Source organism: Trachurus japonicus, chromosome 11, assembly GCF_045865225.1.
Source record: "Trachurus japonicus isolate A0001 chromosome 11, Traja_1.0".
Lineage (NCBI taxonomy): Eukaryota > Metazoa > Chordata > Actinopteri > Carangiformes > Carangidae > Trachurus > Trachurus japonicus.
This window is the reverse complement of record NC_140917.1, coordinates 17,588,637-17,610,432: the sequence shown is the minus strand read 5'-3', so window position 1 is coordinate 17,610,432 and position 21,796 is coordinate 17,588,637. Positions and strand designations below refer to the sequence as shown.

Genomic DNA, 21,796 nt, shown 5'->3' with positions numbered 1-21,796 from the left:
AATATTGTATTAGTCTATCATGTGGGAAATTTCAATGAAAGAGCAGCACACAACTTCAATATTTAAAAAATTACATTGATTTAGAAATAGATTAGAATAATGCACTAGGTAGCTACAATAAATATTGTACAGGAATAGATAGTGGGGATGGTGTAAAAAGGGATATACTATAGTAATGATAAGTACTGTGGATATGCAAGGGTAATAATTTTGTGTATGAAAAATTATTGAATGCATCTCAATGTCACATTTAGTACAATTAAGGTAAAAGGCATAAACAATCCCTTCAGGTTTTGCTTCCCCATGAATATATAACTTGTTGAAAAAACGTTTATGCTGTGGACTTAGGGCTGCAGTAAAGGTACAGTAAAACTAATCCATTAATCATTTTATTGACAAAATATTATAAATGGTGAAAACTGTGCAACAACACAGGGTTGGGTTGACATTTTAAAACTTCCAACCAATAATCCAAAAGTCAAAAAAGTGTGATGTTAGTTTAATTTACAATGACCGAGTAGCAGAAAGTTTTTAACACTCGTGGTGTGTGGACTGTCGTCTCTCACGTAATCTCTGTAGAAATCTTTTTAAACAACACTAAAGACCATCTGAGCCTCAGTGAGCAGCTGCAGCTGGAGGCTCGCTCCTTTGTTTAAAGGCATCTTTACAGTGGTGACACTCCTGCTCTTTCCCCTACCTGTTCTTTTTCTAGCCGCTACCTGCTGGATTTAGGGATTAAGATCACATGCTCACACATTCTTGGATGATTTACCTGATTTTCATGTTGTTATACTGACATAAGAAAACCGACAAACTTGTTGCCCTTCAGGCCCACCTGTGCACTCAGATATTTAGTCTCTCTCTCTCCTGGTGTTTTACTGTGTGAGCAGGTCAGCCTCTAAATCAATACACATACTCCTACTTGATCACATTTCACCGCTGTCGGCCATGCGTTCCCTAAAGTGGCAGGTGTCGTGTTCACAATTACACTAGTGACTCAGACACTTGGGCACTTGAGAAGGTGCAGGCACAATTACTAGGTCACACTTCAGGCTTGTCCCTCGCTAAAGTTTAATGTGTTGGATATCATGGTCAAAGTTAATCAGGTTCTGAACTCAGCATGCTCTGCGCAGAGTGTTAAACTATTGAATTGTGGGAAAAACGGTTTGTACAATGAATACTTTAGGTGGACAAAGCATTAGAGACACCTGTCCCTACATTACAATGCAGCTCATCAGTACCACAAACTGATGCAGGTGATATTATATTATGACGTCAGATGAAATGACACCCAACAGACATAAAGAAAAATAAACTCGATCTGCAGGTTGTTGTTTTTTTTAAATATCTGGTGACAGTCATTGACCTCAGGCAAAGAGAAACTGGAGTCCTGTGAGAGAAGCTGCTCAAACAGCATCACTGACTTTGGGTGAGACTTTTCCAAAGATTTTTGACTTTTTTAATAATGAATAAATAAATAATGAAGCTCTGAACTTTTCAGTCATTAAAATGTTCAGTCAAAATTTGTTTCCCCAAATTGGATAAGTCTCAGACACATTTTCTGACCATTATTTGTTTGCTTGTTTTATCTATTGTGTTTGCCTTTTATCACACTGAGCCCAGCATATCGGCCACAATTTAAGTCTCCTCATGTTACATTTAATAAAGGCAAAAAAAACACACCAAAATGAAATATGAAGAAACATAAGCAGGAAAACAAACACCACGTTTGCTAGAAATAATAAACGATGACGATGATGTGTCTGGAAAAAAAAGCCCTGCGAGAACATAACAAGCATTTCTGTAAAAAAACCAATTTATTATCAATTATGTCGCATAAACCTGAGCTCAGAAACTTACCAATAACATTTCATACATCAGTAACAGTAACGACCCACAGGATCAATCATGAATTATTGAAATGGATGAGGAGCAGTGTGGCTAATGAGATGTTTTTATTCGGTGGTCAGAGTCAGAGTGGTCAAGGTGAGGACGTGCCGATGCCACATAATTTCCTAGAAGACACAATTATATCACTATTATTTCACTACTCATGTTCCATACCTGCTCGAGTCTGGTATATAGTCATAAGAGAGAAAGCTTTTTGTGACTTACAGGCCGAGGGTGCCGGGCTTCAGATGATCACATATTGGTCTGGGACCCGTCACTTGTGCTTTCAGAGTGTCCATTTCCTGGTTCCAGGCATCAGACTCAGATTTTAGGGAATCTTGTTGACAAAGAGAAGAGAGGCAACAATTCAGGCCTAAACATTAATTCTCACATTCCCCCACATGGTGGCAGCAGCACCCACGTATAATAAATGTCGCTGAACGTTATACCTTTAGTCTGAGCGAGTTCCTTCTCACTGCCAGCCAGCTCATCAGTTTTAGTTTTCTGCAATATTGAAAGGTAAAGTGAACTGAAGCTGACACAAACAAAAAAAACCTGCTCGTCAGCCTCACTCCCTCTCAGATGAGGCTCAGTGCAGTAGATGTGTAGTATAGAATAGATATTATGGCAGTGAAATACTTTGCAATGCTTTGCATAATGCTTTGAATAAAGTATAATAAAACAGTTGGTTGTGGTGATAATTGTGATGATAGCGCCTGAGGCAAAGAATGGTATTATGGCCTATGAAACTCTATATCTTGAGTAAAGGTGCTTCATTACTTTGCACTGCCCAACTTTTTTTTTTTATTTAGGCTACTTGTTTGTTGATTTCCCTATTATCTATTCATTTGTTTTGATTTCACATGACTAACATTACATTTTGAGGATACTCTTCTTGTTAGTTATTGGTTTCTTTAAATTGTTTGCTTGTTCAGCAAAGTTGGTTCATTCATATTTTTGTTATTTATTTAACCAGAGCAAGAGATAAGCAGGAAACGTAATTTCATTTTTCCCTTGTTTGCTGCTTGTTTGGAAAATAAATCATGAATAATATGTATAGAGGCCTTATTTGGACAAATAGCCACTATAGCACCATCATCATCATGATCATCATTATCATTATTATTATTATGTCCTGTGCTGATGTTAATATTTGTTTTAGCACCTCTAGCATTTGTGGAGAGGGAGGGGTGAAAGTGTAAATGAAAGTGACACTGTCTGGTCATTTAATAAAATCTATTTCATAAAAAGGAAAATACTGAAGCGAGAAAGGAAAAGGAAAAAAAAAAATTCACCTTTTCTGCTTGACAGGCTTCATTTTCTGTCTTCTTCTTGTCCCTGTCTGAACCCAGCTTGGCCACAGTAGCCTCCAGCTCCTTCAGTGCCTTTGACCCCTGAACCACCAGCTTTTCCACAGCCATATCAAACACCTCTCTGTTTGTGAACTGGTCATCCAACATCTTCAGCCGCTCATCGAGCTTTTCACACCCACTCTTAAGTAGAGTGATCGCCTGCCTCTGGCCCAGTATCACCAGCAGCAGTCCCATGGTCACCAACAGGTATAAGACGAACACAATCCAATGGCCCCGCATTGTTGCTGCTTTGTCACTGTGATTTCGAGAGGTGAAAACAAAGAGAGAGTGGGAGGAGGGGGATAAACACTGCTGCAGACACCCATATGACAGATTCAATGGTGCATCTTCCTCTCACCTGCTTCTCTGTTTGGAGTCCAGTTCACCTCCTGTTTTGTCCTGTTCACTGCTGTGCTGATGTATCTTCACCCTCCAAGTCACAAAGAGGAAATGTCACCTGTCTGATGACCACTGCAAATTCAGTGACAAGATCATTTGCCTCCTCCCTCTTTCCAACAGGCTGTCTGATCAGATTACACAGTGAAAACAGGTTGGACAACATCACTTACTGTACTGTTGCTACTACATAAACCGTGAGGAAAGCACAAAAACAGACTTAGCACCCAACAAAAACCAAATAAAGTTGTCTGGTTTCCAATGGGAGAGGAGCCTGCATGCTCTGAGACGCTGACTGAAAACGAGCTCACCTGTAACCAATCAAGACTTTGTTGTTGAAGTCCGGCCACCACGGCCATTTGTCAAATTTCAAATTTCATCAAATTTCTACATCGCCAATCGCAGTGTGAAACATCAAACGGGCTAATAAATATGTTTACACTCTGGGTCCCAGGATTTCCCACGCACCTGCCGAATGAAATGATAGTTAACGTGAGTGGGCGTGTCTTCAGTCAGGTAACCGGCCTGCGTCGACTCGCTGTTTTGGTAAGGAAACGGATCGGGCGAGAGAGACAGACCTTTCCGTCAAAATAAAAGCACTAAGCTAATAAAATGCAATAAAACTCTTTAATTTAAGGAATATAATTTACAAGAAAGTCACAGGACCATTAAGTTGACATTTTGCTTCTTACAAGTTAATGTCTATTTTATAAGTTTTGTGTTGGTGAACACTTTTACTTTGGTGAATGTTGTGATTTCCGGTTCCGCTAGAAAAAACTCGGAGTGGTGAGGCGAATGATGCGAGGCTAGGCCGCTATAGTAACATAACTGTTAAACTAGAAAAAGCATTTCCAAGAATGGAAATGGTGTGACTGCTGATAGCAACTGAACGCTGTTGCAGAATTAGCAAATAGTGCAAGCAGTGTTCACCATACAAATGTTTGACCAAGGTCGGAATCGAACCCACAACCTCATGGTCATTTGACTTCCACTCTGCCTCTAGGCCACAGTGCACACACAGTTGCAGAGACTGTTGTCTGTTAATGATCTGCACACTGTCAACATCAAGAAAGCTTGAGAGTCAAGCTTGAATGACTTAGAATGAACATTTCTGTGAATTTCAGGCTGAGAGCAGCAGTTTCAACATGAAGCAAGTTATCAGAAGTCAACAGAGGACGACTGGGAAAATAATTCACTATAATTGTTGTTGAGGCAAGATTTGAACCAGCATCCTTCAGGTCTCCAGACCAGCAAGCTAACCACTAGGCTACAGACAGAGACAGTATATGAGGGGTAAAGAAAACCTTTGATAAGAGGATCACTGGCTTCTGCTTAAAAAAAAAAGTAAGGAATCGAACCCATGACCTCATGATCAATAAACCTTTACTCTGCCACTTCGCCACAGAGAGCACACACATAAGCATGTTGCCATTGTAATGTGATGATGTGCTGCAAACGGTGGCAGAAGCAATTAATGCGTCTCTTAACGAACACCTGTAACCAATTGAGGGTGGGGGAGGGGAGCAGAATTCAACATCACATAACAAGATTGCTCAGCCTGGATTCGAACTAGTGACCTTGGGGTTGGCAAACGGCCATCTTACCAACTGGACTACAGACAGAGTTGTGGAGAACTCTCAGCATTGGGCTGAGGCCACAGTGCACACACAGTTGCAGAGACTGTTGTCTGTTAATGATCTGCACACTGTCAACATCAAGAAAGCTTGAGAGTCAAGCTTGAATGACTTAGAATGAAAATGTCTTTGAATTTCAGGCTGAGCACTAACCATATGGCCACAGAGAACCTGAGTTACAATGAGCTTTATACTATGAGGAATCAAAGACTGTCCAATGACAGCTGAATAATTGGAATCAAAAGTCAAGCAATGAAGTGAAAAGACTGAGGCAGGAATCGAACCCATGACCATACGATCACTAATCCTTTACTCTGCCACTCGGCTACAGAGAGCACACTGCTTTCAAAACTGTTGTCATTCATTGTAATGTGATGATGTGCTGCAAACTGGTATGAGTAATCAAGGAGATAACAAACACCTGTAACCAATTGAAGGCGGGGGAGGAGAGCAGAATTCAACATAACATAACAAGAGTTCTTCCCTTGGATTCGAACCAGTGACCTTAGGGTTGGCAAGCATGCACCCTAACCCCTACACTACAGTGGAGTTGTGAAGAAGAGAGGTTGAGACTTTGATGAATGTGAGATTTTTTGTGAAAAAGTTAAATATTTTAAAAAGTATAAATAGTTGAAAAGAGAAAAGTAATGCCGATAAAGTTCAAAAAAAGCTGCACGTTTTGATATATGAATTGTTGAAATAGCACAAAGTATGAAGGACTAGAAGAAGACCGTAAAAAGGCGGAAGAAAATGGCCAAACAGAAGAACAATAGTGTGACTGCTTCAGCAGTCACACTAATTAGGCTTAGCTATAGCCTGCAGCAGCAACGCGACGCTTACACCGCAATAACATTAAATAGTTATTACAAATAGCGAAGTATGAGCTAATAGTTAGCTTATAGTCCTGCACGATAGCCCAACCTGAAGCAAGCAGGTGGACCAGGTGAGAGTTTCTATGTCCCACACTTGCTCCCTGTTAAGTTTAGGGTCTCCCGCCTTTTCCTATCTCCTGTCTGCTGTTATATGGATGTATATTAGAAAAAGGCCCATGGGTCGATTATAAGAACATACAACAGATAGAAGCCACTCATCAAGTAGGCTACAGTAGCTGCAGCTCAACCAAACAACAATCTCTAGTCTTGCCTAAGGAGAAGCCCCACTGCATTTCACAAGAAAAGAGTTTGTGACAGACATGATCTGACTATTATCAGAGATTCCTACTCCACTCCCTGCTTGAACAGTCCTTATCGACTCTGATCCAACCAGTCTCACTGGTTTCACTGAGAAACAAAACTGTTTTTTGGTTTGTTTGTTTGTTTGTTTGTTCGTTCAGACCATGGTTCAGGCGCCTGGCTCATCTCAATCTATTCTAGATAGACTTGCTGAGCGAATAAATTTGCGTGCAAGCAGCATGGGTAGCTATACCATAGACTGTAAAAAAAAAGGGGTATACCCAGGTTCAGACACCGACCAGTAATTGTATTCACCCACAGTATTCTTTCTTTCTTTCTTTTTTTTCTTTTTTGATATTATGTCATTGTAAATTTTTGTGTTAAATTTTCAAACGTGAGTTGCTAATCTGTGGATGCGTGCACATGATTTTTTAAATAAACCTGGAATGTAAAATTGAATAATTTCCTCTAATTTCATGTTTCAAGCTGACTCGTTTTATCAGGAGGATCCTGCAAAGGGGTCTTAACTTTGTAACAACAATGAATATTTTGTACAGTCCAAATATGCAAATGTTTTATATCAAACTAACAATTTGTTTTTAATTGTTCATTATGAAGAATCAAATATTCCTGTGTTGGTTTACCCTTTAAAATATATTATCTGTCAGTTCTGTAAAATTTTGTCTGTATTTCCTTGACCATAAAAGGCCAACATTCCGGAGATACGTGAATTTCACACGACTGCAATGTGAGAAATCTCTATGCATTGCATAGGATGCTGGTGTGTACTACAGAACAATTGCTGCTGATAAACAGTATTTACATGCGCAAACATAGTCACATTTACCTCTATTGTGTTTCTGCAGATAACAACAATTAGATTAAATCCTTTTACTTGTTCTCTTTTGTCCACTCCTCAGCTTTGATCCTTTTGAAAATGATAATGAAAGCATTCAAGCTGCTTTTAAGATTAATGTGTTTAAACAAGTCACAACCACCCATTTTCCACGTGGGTGGTGACCAAATGTCACAGCGTCGACGATCAGATCAAAGCTGATGAATGTTTTAATTACAGGTATATTATAAAAACAAATGATGGGGTTGTTTGTTGTAATGTTTTCAGCTCTTCTGCTGAGCAGTAAGTTAAGTTATGCAATATTCTTAAATTAATGATGATTTACCCTGCTGCTAAAGGGGCAGTTTTGTTCTTTTACCAGATCCTGCACAACAATACTCCATTGAACACAACAAGTATTAGGCAGGCATGGAAAGATGAGCTGATTGTAGAATAGGAATAAAAAGTATGAATGTCTGAAAAGACTGTTCTGTCAATATCAGGCATTGAATTATGCAGTTTAAGACTAGAGATGCACCGATCCAGTTTTTTCCGATCCAATCCGATACTGGGCTGAGCGTATCGGTCGATACCCGGTACCGATCCGATATACTGTTGAATGAATGAACCGTATACCTTGCCATGTGAGTGAAGGCATCAGGCTTGACATAAACATTTAGCCTTGTTTAAAAAAAAAAGGTAACAAATTAACACAGATATAAATGTACTTAATATTATTAACAAATAACAAAGTGTACATTAGCAGCAAAAAGAAATAAGTAACACTAGATCGCTGTAACTGTATTGTTGTGTATGATATTAATAAAAAAGAAATGACTGGATCAGAAAGCTGGATCGGCCTCATTAATCCGAAATCCTTTCCAGCTAATTAGTCAATATCGGAGCCGATATCCAATCTGGGTATCAGATCGGTGCATCTCTATTTAAGACATCACATTACATAGACTCTATTACTCTAGAGAAAAACTGCACAGTTTCTTTCCTGATGTTTCCCCCATTTGCAACAGATGCAAGTCTGCGACTGGTAATTTAGTACATTCTTTTTGGTTATGCAGTAAACTGTACACATACTGGAAAAGTATTTTTCATTGCTTCTCTATGGCTTATGGGAAATGTTGGGAGCCTGATCCGCTCGTAGCCATCCTCGGGGCAACTACCCCTTTGTCTTTTGCCAATAAATATCAGAAAAAGGCTATTTGGAACTGTGATTGCAAAAAAGAAAAGACTAATGTGTCAGTGTGAAACACCTTGCTGTGTGTACTTCTTATTTTACTTTTTACTTTGTGCAGTTTTCTTTAAATATGTTAAGATTATTGTAATGACTATGGCCTTTATTATTTTCATACGAGATGAGCTGATTCAGTTCATGTTTTATTTGTTTGTTTTGGGGTTTTTTTTTCTGTTTGTCCTGTGTTTCTCTTAAATTTTAAAAAGCAATAAACATATAGACCTATAAAAAAAAATTATGATTATTTGTCACAAAAAACAGTTGATGATTAAGTGTGCGCGTGAGGAAAAAACTGTTCAGATTTTATATAAGTTTCAGGTGATAATAAGAAAAATATATCTATGTAATCTAATGTATGATAAATACCATTAAAACATTTATTCACAGTAATGTTGAGCTGTAGAATAGTAACGGGTTGACACACACACATGGATGTAATGAGATGTTCAGATGTGGACTTGCAATGAGAGTGCAGAGATTTTAGTGGGTCACTTTTTTTTTTTTTTTTAGGATTTTGCAGAGGAGGACCTGTCACTCTAACACCAGGCACCTGCTGGATCATGGGTAATCAATCTGCAGTACACCTTTGATAGATATTACTACACCTTGTGGGAAACTGCACCTACATCATGGCTAAGAACTGCCACATCAGTCATATTTTTACTTTGATTGGCTTATTTGCTGAAATGATGTAACTTTTTGTTTTGTTTTCACATGTCTAAAATAAATTTCATTTCATTTCAACTGTAACGCATACAGAGATACATTCATGCAGAAATATAATGAAGAGCCAAAACCTTATTCACTGTAGAAAATTAAGTTTATTTTATGATTATTAATACAAATCCATGTTATCATCATCAAGTTTGAGGATATAAATTAACATGAATATCATACAAAAAGCTTTTAGTGCTGATTTGTTGTTGAATTCTCTGCAGCTGATGATGCTGACGTGTTGATCTCAGGGTGTCGACAAGACAGTCACTGCTCACTCACTCCAACACACTGCAAAAAAAGTTTAGAAATTAATTACACTGCATTAATGTCCAGTTCCCTGTTAGGATACAACAGTGGACACAGGATACAACAGTGTTCACAATTTATTACACATTATTATTAGGGTATTATATTAGGCTATATTATGTCTGATTTTTTTGGCATTTAATGCATCATGATTCTCCCCAAATGTTATGAGAATTACACTATTAAAAAGCTGTTTGAACATTGAGTTATTAAAATATTGTATGCAGGTGCATCTTGGACCAGTCTGTATTCTCACCAGAAAGGGAAGTCATCTGCAAAGAATGAAGACATGTACTTCTGCATCATTGCCTCCGTTAGGTTCAGGTCTTCGTCGGGATGGTCTGTCTCACATGCTCCACACAACTTGCCTGCCATGCTGTCACTCACGGTTATAATAACCTCTTCGGAGCTGCTGTAAAACAGCTGGAAGTGGCCCGCCTGCTCGATGACTATGGTTTTATCGTTGAGTCTCACAGAGACATCATGTCTTGGCCGGCTGGGGAGAGTCACCTTTCTACCGTTGACCTGTAAACAGCATCAGATACAATCATTTGATAAAGTTTAAGAAAAGAGTTTGATGAAAAGATTCATGCCCCTATACATTTGGAAAAGGCCAGGCTATTTTCCCCCCTTCTTTTAAATTTTACACTGTGGTCAGTGAATTGTCTCCTGACTCTACCATTATATTTAATGACTAAAGTTGATCAATCTTCTTGTATTGAATTAAAAAAAAAAAAAGGTTTTGTATTCCCCCAAATGTTGAATGCACTAAAGATACCCACCCAGGTCTCCTGTCTTGCATTAACAGTGACAGCGAGGTCACTGAAGTAGATGTAGATTGCGGCCACACTCCTAGTGCACTCATCGAGCTTGGTTATAACCCTGAACCACTCAGCAGCTGATTGGTTACAGTGTGAGATCATCTCATAACCCGCCATCATAGAGACTTTGCCATTTGCACCAGTGAAAAGAGTAATGGATCCTCCATTTTCCACACGACACTGTCTAGACTGGCAGCTGGGGATACCATTCTTTTCTTCGCACTTCTCCATAGCACTGCATGAAAAGGCCTCACACTCCATTTCACCAGATGTTGTACAGGTGCAGCGCTGCTGGCAGCTGTCAGACAGCACCGACTCACCAATCTAAAGAGGACAGTAAACAATTAACAGTTTATTATTGGTTTGACACAATATGTTTTATAGAAAGAGAGAAATTACAATCACATACATTGTCGATGTATGTTTGTTGGTTTGGTTGGTCAATACATTATGTATTGTTTGTTTGTATTTGTACAAATATGTGCAAATTCTTAACTTAATTACCAGCATGGATCACAACTGTTAAAAAAAAAAACTTCACTAAGGAGCTTGTGGAAAGGCAAGGCAAGGCAAGGCAATTTTATTTGTATAGCCCGTTTTTACAGTTTGTCTCAAAGGGCTTTACATGGCATCGTAACAACATCCTCTGTCCTTAGACCCTATAAAAAAAATACTTTTCCATGCAGCTTCCTAGTAAAATAAAAGAGATATCTCGCAAATGCATTAAAGCAGAAGTAAGCGATCCGGTCGTTTTGGCTAATGCTGCGTTCCAGGCAGGCTTTTGAAACCGTAAATTACAGCTTCAAGTCACAACTTACGATTTTGTAGCGTTCCAGGCAACCCACTCGTGTTTTTCCGACCTGTTTTACCTGTGAAAGTCACTATAACGGCCACTCGTAACTTCCGACCCGTGAACTCGTACCAGATCGAACTGGTCCTACGACTTCACAGGTCGGAAAAACACGAGTTACGAGTTGCCTTGAACGCACCATAACAGTCCTCGTCCCTACGTCACCACATTCACGGCGTTCCTTGGCTGCACACACAGCCCTGCATGCCGTTCTCTCTCCTCATTGGATAAAAACTGTAGGATACGATAAAAGTTTTCTCCTCGGCTCAGAGCAGAGCAGAGTGACTGACAGACCCGTGTTTCGGTCCAAACACTCTATGTAAGTGATTGCTGTCGGAAGATAACTATTTAAGACTTATATTAACACAAATATATCACTTACTTCTGCTTTAACTTAAGACTTATGATGCGCCAGACCACTGGTTATGTTACTATCACACGAAAGTGAGGAGTGAAGGCTACTTCACCTTATAGGTGCGTCCATTGTAGTAACAACCGCAGTCATCCTCAGCAACACATCCAGTCCCATTGAAGTAGAAGCCGTCGTTGCAGGCACAGCCCTCCGCGCAAGTGGTGGGGCAGTTTATGATGTCAGTGAGACCAGCACATGGTGAGCCACAAGTTCCAGCACAGATCTCGTAGTGACTGTTTTCTGGACACTTAATAGCTGCAAAGAAATTCATATCAGGATTAACTGATGGAGCAATAGTCTAACAATGATAGAACAAAACAGTCTGTATCCATAAAACCAGGTACAAACAAACCAAATGAATATGAGATAAAGGTAAAGATGGTGTTTTTTGTAAACAAATACAGTGATTTTATAGAATGCATTGTGCTCAAGCTCCTCTAGAAATAACTAGACATGATACTGTTAATGCTGTTGGGTCCCTAAGATGATGATGTGAGATAGGAAGTGTTGGATGGAAGAAATAAAAAAATATAACATGTAGCATTTGGAGTTATGCTCACTGGAGGAGCCATCATTCATCACACAGACAAAAGTTGAAAAGCAGTTCACAACACTTACGGCAGAGAGTGGGCGTCCTCCAGTTTTCGATCTTTATTCCGACGGCCTGACAGTCACTCACGTACGCTGTGATACTTTCACAGAGGACGTTGCGTTGTCCCTGGGACATACAGACGTCATAGACACAATCTCTGTAGTAATACTCGGGGCTTATTATCTTGTGGCACACGGCGAAGGGTCCATTGGGATCTTGGATTATTCCACAATCTTTTTCAAAGATTTCCTTTAGATCACTGTCACATTTGGGGCACAGGTTGCCTTTGCAGCCATCTTCGCATACCACCCCTGGTACGCCCACTTTCCAGGCTGCTCCAAAGGTCTGTACATCAGTGGTCCTCTGTCCATCTGGCAGCTCGTATGGATCTGTCTTGTCATTGTTAAAATTGCCGCACAGTCCACAGGTTTTGCCCATGTAGGTTCCAGGAACAGTGACTGTGACTTTGTAGACCAGGTCATAAGTTACTTTCAGACCAAAATCAGTTACGATAGCATAGTGAAAGCCTTCTTGGAAGACTTTAATCTGTCCATCATTGAGGTTAAGTGGAATGGCTGTCAAGGCGCCATTCACCTGGAAAACACCAAGAAAAAAGCTTATCAATATAAAATCAGGATTTAAATGAATGAACAGAGGAACAATAAACTAATGAAACAGGTCAAAACCATTCTACTAACATTGATCCATCCAATTTGATTCCTTTGGAGAAGTAAGGTATAGCCATAAACCTCCACAGCAACAAGCTTGGCAGCGGACAATTTTGGTGAATTCCACTCTTCATTTTCCACCACCACAGAGAACTCTTTGAGATGTGCGCCTTCCATGTGACACGATTTAGCTACAGTGTAGGTGCAGGTGCCTTGGAAGTCATAGTGATGTTTGTCGAAGGTTATATAATGTGGATCACCATAGATTGTGCAGGTTGCGTTTTGGATTGGTTGACATACTCGAACATTGTTGGCCAGAGCGCAATTTGCATGTGGTCCACAGGAGTGTGGCACGCAGACCAACTGAAATAAGAGACATTGTTAGAACGACAAAAAAGGTAGGGTAATGGTAATTTGGTAAAGAAGTCAAGTGTCTCATATAAAAATATAAATAATATAAAACATACCGTGCCATCGCAGGTGCAGTTCTGTTTACAGTCTGGAGTCAGAAAACTCTGTCCCTTCTTAATGTATCTGTCTCCGTCCATGCATCCACACTGGTCAAAAGGCACACACTTGCCTCCACTGAGGAGGAAGCCGTCATTGCACACCCATGTTTCCTCACAGGGCCTCTTGCAGCCGGTGGGAGGTAACCCGTTTTCACAGGTTGCATGGCAAACATTTCCACATTGCTCATAGTGACTGTTGTCAGGGTGTGTCATCTTACAAATGGGACAGAAGTCTTTTTTCCTCCATTGGAACACTTTGACTCCTTTCCTTTGGCATGCTATGGTGTAACGGCGGAGGTGGCCACACCAGGAGCCATTCTTGCCATTATACAGGCACACATCATACACGCAATTCTTAAAAACGCTGTCAGGATTTATGATGGCATGGCATTCGCGGAAGGGGCCAGTGGGATCTTTAATTAAACCACAGAACCTATCACTCTCATATTTCACTTTCTGGGTAATGTCACAGCTGGGACAGCGGCTTTGATTTTTGCAGCCCTCAACACAGCCTGGGATTTCAGCAACCCTCCAGCTTTTTCCCAATTCTTCTGGGGATGTTGCCTGTGCACCGTTTTTCATCAGAAGATCATCTTTTGGGTTGTGGTTGTTATTGCCACACAGGCCGCACATTGCATTAGTGTATGTACTGGGGATTTTGACCTCAACTGTTGAATGCCAATCATAGGAGACGAGCAGCCCAAAGTCAGCCTTAATCTCAACAGATTCGCCAACCTGGTAAACTGTTATGTTGCCTTTGACTTTGAGAGGTAGGTTGAATTGTTCTCCATTTAGCTGAAAAAAAAACAAAACAAGATCGTTAAATTTAGGATGGCTAATACTATTAGATAAGAGGATAGAGATATTTCTACAGTGATACATTTAGTGTATTGCATCTTACCAGAACAAAGCCTTTGCGGCTCCTTGGGACAATAATGGAATTCCCATAAATTTTGAGCCCCACCAACTTTGCACTGGAGCCAACTTTTTGGGCATCATTTTGCACAAAGACTTCAAAGTATTGCAGGGAAGGATCATTTGAGCAGACCCCAGCCAGCTGATAGACGCATGTGCCTTGGAAGCTGTAATCACGCCCATCAAAGGTTTCGTAATGAGGGCCGGCAGTCATGGTGCACTCGCTGTATGAAAGAGGGTGGCACCCGATAAGATTGTCAACCACCTTGCACTCGTACCCCTGCTTACAACCTGGTTTCTGACACTCAATCTTCTTGGTAACTTCATTGCATGTGCACTTCTCAGCACACTGGTCATCGGTGAAGAAAGAGGCTCCAGCTCGTATGTAGTGGCCGTTGTGCAAGCAACCACACTTAGGCTTAGGGACACACTCTGTGCCGCTGAGCAGGAAGCCCTTGTCACAGACACAGGTTTCCACACAGCTTTTGTTGCAACTTTTGGCAGCATCTGGGTTATCACAGGTGGCGTGGCAGGCACTGCCGCAGGACTCATAATGGCTGTTCTTCGGGCATTTGGGTAGAGCTATTTCAGACAAAAGTACAGCATGTTACCATCACAGAATCAGCATGAAAATCAAACAGCGACAGATGAGATCTCAAAATCCTTCAAATGGGGTTACTCACGGCAACGGGCCAGGGCCCTCCAGTTCTGAATTTTGACGCCGGCCCTTTGACAGGCATCAGCGAACACCTGTAAGGTGTTGCACAGCACATTCTTCATCCCTCCGCCCATGCACACATCATACACACACATGTCATGAAAGACCTTAGGGTTCATCACAGCTTTACAGTCACTCAGTGGGCCATCGATGATGTTGGTGAGCGTGTCACAGAACATGTTTTCTGTAACGCTGTTAGAAAGGCTTTCATCGCAGGTCTCACACTGGCCGGAGCATTCATCTTGACACTGAGCATCCTCTGGCACATTAGGAACCCTCCAGCTCTTGCCAAAGGTCTCAGCATTGCTGGCCTTGGAGCCAGAAGGAGTCATCATATCATCGTCTTTATTGCCATTGAAGTTGCCACACATGCCGCACACCTTGCCAGACAAACTGTCAGGCACTGTGATGAAAAGAGACTCCTTCCAGTCATACTGCACAGCCAGGCCAAAATCTGTCTCCACAATGATAGACAGGCCGCTCTGGTATAGCTTCACCTTGCCGTTCTTCAGGTTGATAGGTAGATTCCATAAAGTGTGGTCCATCTAAAACAGAGTCACAGATGTTGTTGAACTGAGTTTCACTCAATGACATTTCTTCCTATGAATAGATTAAGTAATCGAGTTGGTTAAAAGACTTTACTCACCCTCACAAGGCCAAACTCTGATCGTACTATGGCTATAGTGTACCCATAGACCTTGATGACCACCTTGCCTACAAATGCGGCCTGTGAGCCAGTGCGTCTGTAGTTCTGAGTGTCAACCTCAAAAGCTGGAAGGGCTCCCCCAACGTGGCAGTTCTTGACCATTGTGTAGGTGCAGTTGCCCATGAAGTCATAGTAGTTGCCATCAAATGTGCGGTAGTGAGGATCGCCCATGGCCCAGCAGGTACCTCCATGTGCTTTTTTGACACATGTTGGGGTGTCTCCTCTCATCTGACACACTTCATCCTCGGCGCATTTCATGGTGCTGCAGTCACTTTTCTCTGACGTAATGTAAGAGGAGTGGACACATTTACATTTCACTGTACAATACTATTACACTATATTATGTTACATTATATGCTTTGTTATACTAGGCTACTCCATCCCAGATTATATGTTGTGTTCTACAATGGTTTTTATACAATATGTATGATAGAATATGTTATGCTATTGTTTGCTACAGTGCTTTTTTTTTACTGCATCTTCTATGTTATGTGCTGCTATGCTGTAGCACACTGCACTACACCATAGCTGCTGCAATGGTGGGCTGTACTGTGCTGTTTTATTCTATGCTATGCCTGCAGCATGTCCTGTTATGCTGTGCTATGCTATACTGTGCTGTATAGCTCTATACTTTGCTGTTTTGCTATGCCAACCTGTGTTGCTGTGCTCTACTACACTATATTTTATTTAGATGCACTATATTGTGCTATGCTATAACTATATGCTATTAACTATGCCACTGTCGAACAGCCCTTTGATAAACTCTTTGCTATTTTATTTCATATGCTTTACAAAATGATAAATGACTGAATGATCATGCTATACTATAGTACAGTGAGTGTGCTGTATCATGCTACGCCCTATACATTGTTATCTTACTCTGCAGTCAACTCTGGTCTGGTACATTTTGTGTTACACTTTGTTGTGACTAATTGTTTTTACTTACCTGCTACATCAGCAGATGCAGGGGATCCATATCCATTAGCAAAAGCAAGACCAAAACTGTAGACGCCAAAGGGGGAGTTGGGGTGAGATATCTGATGGAGGTTTGTCCCAATGCTGTAGACAATCTCAGCCCAGGAGTAATCAGTCCCATCTACCTTTACCCATTTATAGGCAGAAGACAGGGGCTTTGGATCAACTTTGATGGTAGCCAGGTCTTTGTTATGAGCCACAACCATAAAATGGTTATAGAAACCACTCTGTCCCTGCAGGGTGTAGGAAGTGCTAAAATGATTTGTGGGCAGGATTGTCATCAGGAAGGGATCATAGTAATTGGTTGTACCCGTCGGACCCCCATTGAATTCAAACAGGACCTGAACACCCTTATCAGATGTCAGATGTATAGCATGTGGCCACTTAGATTGGAGCTCAAGAGTTTGCCCTGCAAACATAGAATAAGTCTTGACCTTTCCATTGATATTAGTTTGGATTTTGGTGGGCTGGGATGCTTGGACGAAAACACTGTCATAATAAGGGCGAAAAGACTGATGATAAGGCAGGGGTGCAATGATGAAATCTTTCCCCCAGCGGTTTACAGGCAGAAGTTGTTCATAGACGTGGTTGCAGCCGGTGTATTTCTGAAAACAGCTATGACCCGAGGAGACAGCAACAGGAAGGCGTGAGACTACTTTACTGCCACTCAGGTTTTCCTGACTCTGGATCTGAACAGTCTCAAACGGCGCTAACTTTACAGTCAACTTGCTTCCTTTCTTGTAGACTTTCCCCTCAAACTTGACTGGACCCTGCAGGGAAATCTCAACTTTGTTTTGCTCCTTGTAGTTGGTGATGGAAAATTCTTTAAAGCCATCGTTCTTAGAGCCGGGGGAAGTGAATATCATGTACTCAGTCCCCAAGTCCTGCACTGGGTACACCACAGAGGTGTCTGCTGTGTATTTCTTGTAGTTGAGAGACATCACAGTGACATCTTGGCTAGCCTCAATCAGCACGGCCTGGCGGGACTTCGCACTGCCTTTCAACTCTACTTTGGCAGGCAGTGAGAAGGAAAAACTCTTACCAGGTTCAATCTCCTTCTCACTGACCACATCTGCAGCTGTCACTTTGACCTTGGTGTTGCCTTTTGAAGAAGGCGGAGCTGCAACCTCAACTAAGAAATTAGTATCCCTACCATTACTCCTAAGGTTATACATGAAAGATGTGATAAACTCTCTTCCTGCTGGTGAAGCTGAGCAAAGCCCTGCAAAAATAATAATGATGCAGGTCAGATATGAGGGAAAAAAATCATTTGGTCATTTAGATATATTAGATAATCAGACCTTGCAATGTACTTAAAAAAATTATTTTACTTTATACTCTAGTGATATTACATATCAAGTGTAGGCTAATTTCAAGGAAAGTTGTTTGATTTAAGATGTTTAAGGAAATAATTTCTTATGTTGACTTACCAGCCACCACTAAGCCCACAAGACAGTAGACCAGCCCTTTCATTGTTAAACCTAAAATAAAGTACACATGACAAAAATCAACCATCAATCACCAGTGTTCAGACAACTTATCTTACTTTTAGATTTCTAAAAGATGAATTACTGAATTTAGAATTATATATTAGGCTAAATATACTTTTATATCAAATACGATAATTCTGAAAATTCTCATTGTAAGAAAATTAGACATATATTTGGGGAAAGAAGGCAGCATGACAGTGGAAATAGAACTGACAGCATGATCTCAAAATCACTTTCAAGAAACAGAGTACTATAGTGACTCATCATACATTGATGAAAAACTCAAGAAACACATTCATCATAAACAAATGTCTAATAAAGTATATAAAATTGGCTGTAGAGTCACTGTAAGCTGTTAACAGACATATGTACAATTCAAAAATGTTTTAACCCCAACCCATTTGATTTATGTTATTAACCCTTAAGCCAACTTAAAAGCAGTCTTGAAAAGTACAGTTACAATATTTTCAAATGAATCTTACCCGAACCAGAAGACCTGGGGTCTGGATTAACGGCATCCTGACCGATGCTCTTTTATTCGTTTCAGTGATGCAGGAAGAGCCAATGAGGGATAAGTTGTCCCACTACCTGCCATGATGACTAAAATGGAAATAATTGGCTTACATAATGTATATTTGTCATGGGTGTATGTTGACAATGAACACCAGGTGATTTTATTGAACTTTGTGTGGGATGGGGATTTTCCAAATATCTAACATTTGAAATGTATTCACAAAGGTCATACCTGTTGGCAATCAAATTTCAATCCAATCTGAAGATTAAATTAGAAAAATATTGTAGAGACATGATCTGTCATTGTCCAAGGACCTGTCATTGCCCAAGGACCAAAGATAAAAGTGTGGAAAAATTAAATAAAACGTAGAGTTTCAGGGTAGCAACACTTATACATCCAGTGACTCACTATTTGATAGTTGATTATCTTGTGATAACGCTGGTCATATCGGTGGTCACACCCCTTCCACCACCTGAAACACAAAACAGTCAAGTCAAACACTCAGGAACAGTCATTCTTAATGTCGAAATAAAGTTGCATTGTATACACTAAACAATGTGGGGAAATGGAAAAGATGTAATCAATCAACTCCTCCTTTATTATTTCACAGTGGAGACATATAATAAATAATTGAGCTAGTATTGTTTGAATTTTGGGGAGTGAAAAGAAGTGAAGTGATTCAGTGGTTTTTAAGTGAACGTGTCTTTCATTGCGTTCACATGCACCAAGTCAAAACAGCACGAGACGTTCGGTGTTTTCGCTGAGTGTAAACCATCCTTTGATAACATGAGGCACACTCAGTCAGTTTTTTGAAAACAGGAATTCAGGGAGTTTGCCGTAAGATCTGCTAAGTTTTGGGAAAAAGTGTTTGTTAAACATGCCAGTATGTGACAGACCAAGATAAAAAAAAACAACCTCATCTGTGTTTTATTTCTCCAAGGACCCACTCAAGTTCAAACTCATTTTGTGTTATCTCACCCCCGGCCCCTACACACCAACCACAATCTCACCCCCACACTTCCCAGCACTTCATGCCCACAGACTCACTCCCCTCGCCCATATAAACTGGGTGCTGATCCACTCGCAATACTCACTGGAGAGACATCTGCCTTTTCAATAGTCAGTTCCCACTACTCCATTGTACAGCTATGACTTCAACTGGAGGCCTCAAAGGACTCTGGATCATTGCACTGCTGACTCTTCATGGTGCAAATCTGGGAGGTAATTTCCTCTAGATTATTTTTTACATAATATACTATTCTGTTGCACTTTTGTTAACCTTTGTCTTGCCTTATGTTTAATTCCAACAGACACCTATAGAAACTCTCTCAATGAGCCTGACGTCCCGTTCCCGCCCGCCTGTCCCACGGCTCAAAACCTTGCCGCCATTTGCCATCAGGGCGGGGGTCGACCCAGATACCCCGCCAGCTTCTTCCCAGGCTCCGGTGCCAGTCATTTCCGCCGCTGTGGAAACGCCATCAACCGTCTGGAGTCGTGGTTCAGCTTGTGCTGCAGTGGACAAGTGGCACAGCAGAGCGACCAGATCCTCTGCTGTGCCCAGCAAGCTGTGAGTTTTTCACTGTGTTTATACGTATGTGTTTTTGGAGAAAGTCTTAAATGGTTAGACGATAATGGACTCACACAACTGTAACTGTGCCATTATGTTGCACATTCCTGATTATAGAAATCCCTTAATATTATCTATTGATAAAATAACTCAACTTTAAGGTGTGCATGGATGAAGTGTTTGTTCAAATATACTTATACAAGTATGTTGTGTAATACAATGTACTGCAGATAAGTACACAATGTATGCACTTGTAGTTGAAAAATTATTTTGTTATCACAAGACTGGTTGAATATACTGTATGTTCTTATAGGCTACTGTAGATAAGAGTAGATGTATGGGGTCACGCTTAACTGTGTGAAGCCTTTCTCCGGCAGTAGTGAAACACAAATGCTGTGATTTTTTCTTCCAGTGGAAACAAGCTCTGTCTCAGTTCTGTGTGGAGGAATATTCAACGATGACGGCCCCGTACGAGTGCTGTGAGAGCAGTGGAGACGCGCGCTGGTCGTGCTTCAACAGCGAGCTGCCAAACCCAAACTACGACCCAACACCAGACTACACTGCACCCGCAGTCCCTGAGGAGCCGGGATTCACCTTCAATGCAAATGCTTGTTAAATGTAAAAAAAAAAAAAAAAGTGGTCAAAGTAAAATGAAAATATACAGTGGTATGTGGCGTAAAACAAAAATTAACAGAGCAGTTTTGTAGAAGTAGGCTATGTGTAATTGAAATAGTTATCCTAAATAAAGATTTGTGTGGGAAGAATTTGGACAGTCAGTAAGAAAACACCATCTGTCAAATGAAAGATAATGCTGAGCTAATGCTTTGTCTTTTGTCTTTGTCTCAGTTGCTAAGAAGAGGACAGGAAAGGCCTGTTTGCTTTCTGCTGTGTAAGGACAATAAAAACACAGTGGCCTACAGTCAGCTGTTATTTTGTCAGCTTCATATTTTAACCCTACTTTGTCACGACAACAGAAAACACATTAAAAACACATTAGTTGCATTTCCAACTGTTTTTTTTTCTTCCCATCCTTGCACAGATGTAATAAAACTTGTATCCACCATGGGTCACTGTTGCATGTGTCAGTTAGGTGTGAGTGAGCGAGGCAGTTACAGACCGATAATCATCAACAGTCAAAGTCACCTGCCTAACCTGAATGGCACTGTGTGTTAAAATTCACAAATAAACGCTTTAAAAGAGTGATCACAGCCTGTTTCAATCTCTTCCCAGTCACACTTGATTTTCAGGCAGACAAACTTGAAATGAGTGTCAATTGGCTGCATTTCCACACTTCCTTTTGTGCAGCAACTAAGTACTGAACATTTATTGTAGTGTTATGTGTATATATAATATAATTAATGATTGCACAAGTAGGCCCTAGGCCTACTTCAAAACTTCAATTACCCAGCTACATTTTTTCCCAATGTATTAAATGAAGTAATATAGGCTTGACTTGACTTGGCTGTACACTAAACCGCTTTTAGATTAGCTTTGCTCAAACAACTAGG

General features: G+C 40.6%; 3 protein-coding genes across 3 annotated transcripts; 1 reads left to right on the top strand and 2 right to left on the bottom strand.

Annotated features, from left to right (window-relative positions):
* Positions 1–1,900: 1,900 nt before the first annotated feature.
* On the bottom strand, positions 1,901–3,905 carry LOC146978609 (uncharacterized). Its single transcript, XM_085790384.1, has 5 exons — positions 3,601–3,905; positions 3,186–3,498; positions 2,340–2,394; positions 2,116–2,227; positions 1,901–2,015 (listed from the first exon to the last, which is right to left on the bottom strand). Exons 2-5 carry the CDS (start codon positions 3,480–3,482, stop codon positions 1,982–1,984), a joined length of 498 nt encoding a protein of 165 aa, XP_085646510.1. The 5' UTR covers positions 3,483–3,498; positions 3,601–3,905; the 3' UTR covers positions 1,901–1,981.
* Positions 3,906–9,334: 5,429 nt separating this feature from the next.
* Positions 9,335–18,762, bottom strand: LOC146978608 (IgGFc-binding protein-like). The gene is made up of 13 exons (XM_085791423.1): positions 18,690–18,762; positions 18,148–18,198; positions 16,689–17,939; positions 15,683–16,020; positions 15,002–15,581; positions 14,305–14,900; positions 13,362–14,198; positions 12,925–13,257; positions 12,253–12,820; positions 11,690–11,889; positions 10,334–10,696; positions 9,808–10,076; positions 9,335–9,533 (listed from the first exon to the last, which is right to left on the bottom strand). The coding sequence occupies exons 2-13, from the start codon at positions 18,188–18,190 to the stop codon at positions 9,521–9,523; spliced, it is 5,391 nt and encodes a 1,796-aa protein (XP_085647549.1). The 5' UTR covers positions 18,191–18,198; positions 18,690–18,762; the 3' UTR covers positions 9,335–9,520.
* Positions 18,763–19,760: 998 nt separating this feature from the next.
* Positions 19,761–21,353, top strand: ecm1a (extracellular matrix protein 1a). Its single transcript, XM_085790383.1, has 3 exons — positions 19,761–19,942; positions 20,032–20,288; positions 20,701–21,353. The coding sequence occupies exons 1-3, from the start codon at positions 19,870–19,872 to the stop codon at positions 20,902–20,904; spliced, it is 534 nt and encodes a 177-aa protein (XP_085646509.1). The 5' UTR covers positions 19,761–19,869; the 3' UTR covers positions 20,905–21,353.
* Positions 21,354–21,796: the final 443 nt, after the last annotated feature.

Bases quoted from the DNA above. Each gene is read 5' to 3' on its own strand.
- LOC146978609 (XM_085790384.1), bottom strand. From the start codon at position 3,482: ATGCGGGGCCATTGGATTGTGTTCGTCTTATACCTGTTGGTGACCATG. The intron at 2,395-3,185 runs GTGAATTTTTTT...TCAATATTGCAG, and splicing joins AAGCCTGTCAAGCAGAAAAG to AAAACTAAAACTGATGAGCT. The intron at 2,016-2,115 runs GTAAGTCACAAA...TGTGTCTTCTAG, and splicing joins AAGCCCGGCACCCTCGGCCT to GAAATTATGTGGCATCGGCA.
- LOC146978608 (XM_085791423.1), bottom strand. From the start codon at position 18,190: ATGAAAGGGCTGGTCTACTGTCTTGTGGGCTTAGTGGTGGCTG. The intron at 17,940-18,147 runs GTAAGTCAACAT...TTATTTTTGCAG, and splicing joins TGTGGGCTTAGTGGTGGCTG to GGCTTTGCTCAGCTTCACCA. The intron at 12,821-12,924 runs GTTAGTAGAATG...GGTGTTTTCCAG, and splicing joins ATCAAATTGGATGGATCAAT to GTGAATGGCGCCTTGACAGC.
- ecm1a (XM_085790383.1), top strand. From the start codon at position 19,870: ATGACTTCAACTGGAGGCCTCAAAGGACTCTGGATCATTGCACTGCTG. The intron at 19,943-20,031 runs GTAATTTCCTCT...TAATTCCAACAG, and splicing joins TCATGGTGCAAATCTGGGAG to ACACCTATAGAAACTCTCTC. The intron at 20,289-20,700 runs GTGAGTTTTTCA...TTTTTCTTCCAG, and splicing joins TCTGCTGTGCCCAGCAAGCT to TGGAAACAAGCTCTGTCTCA.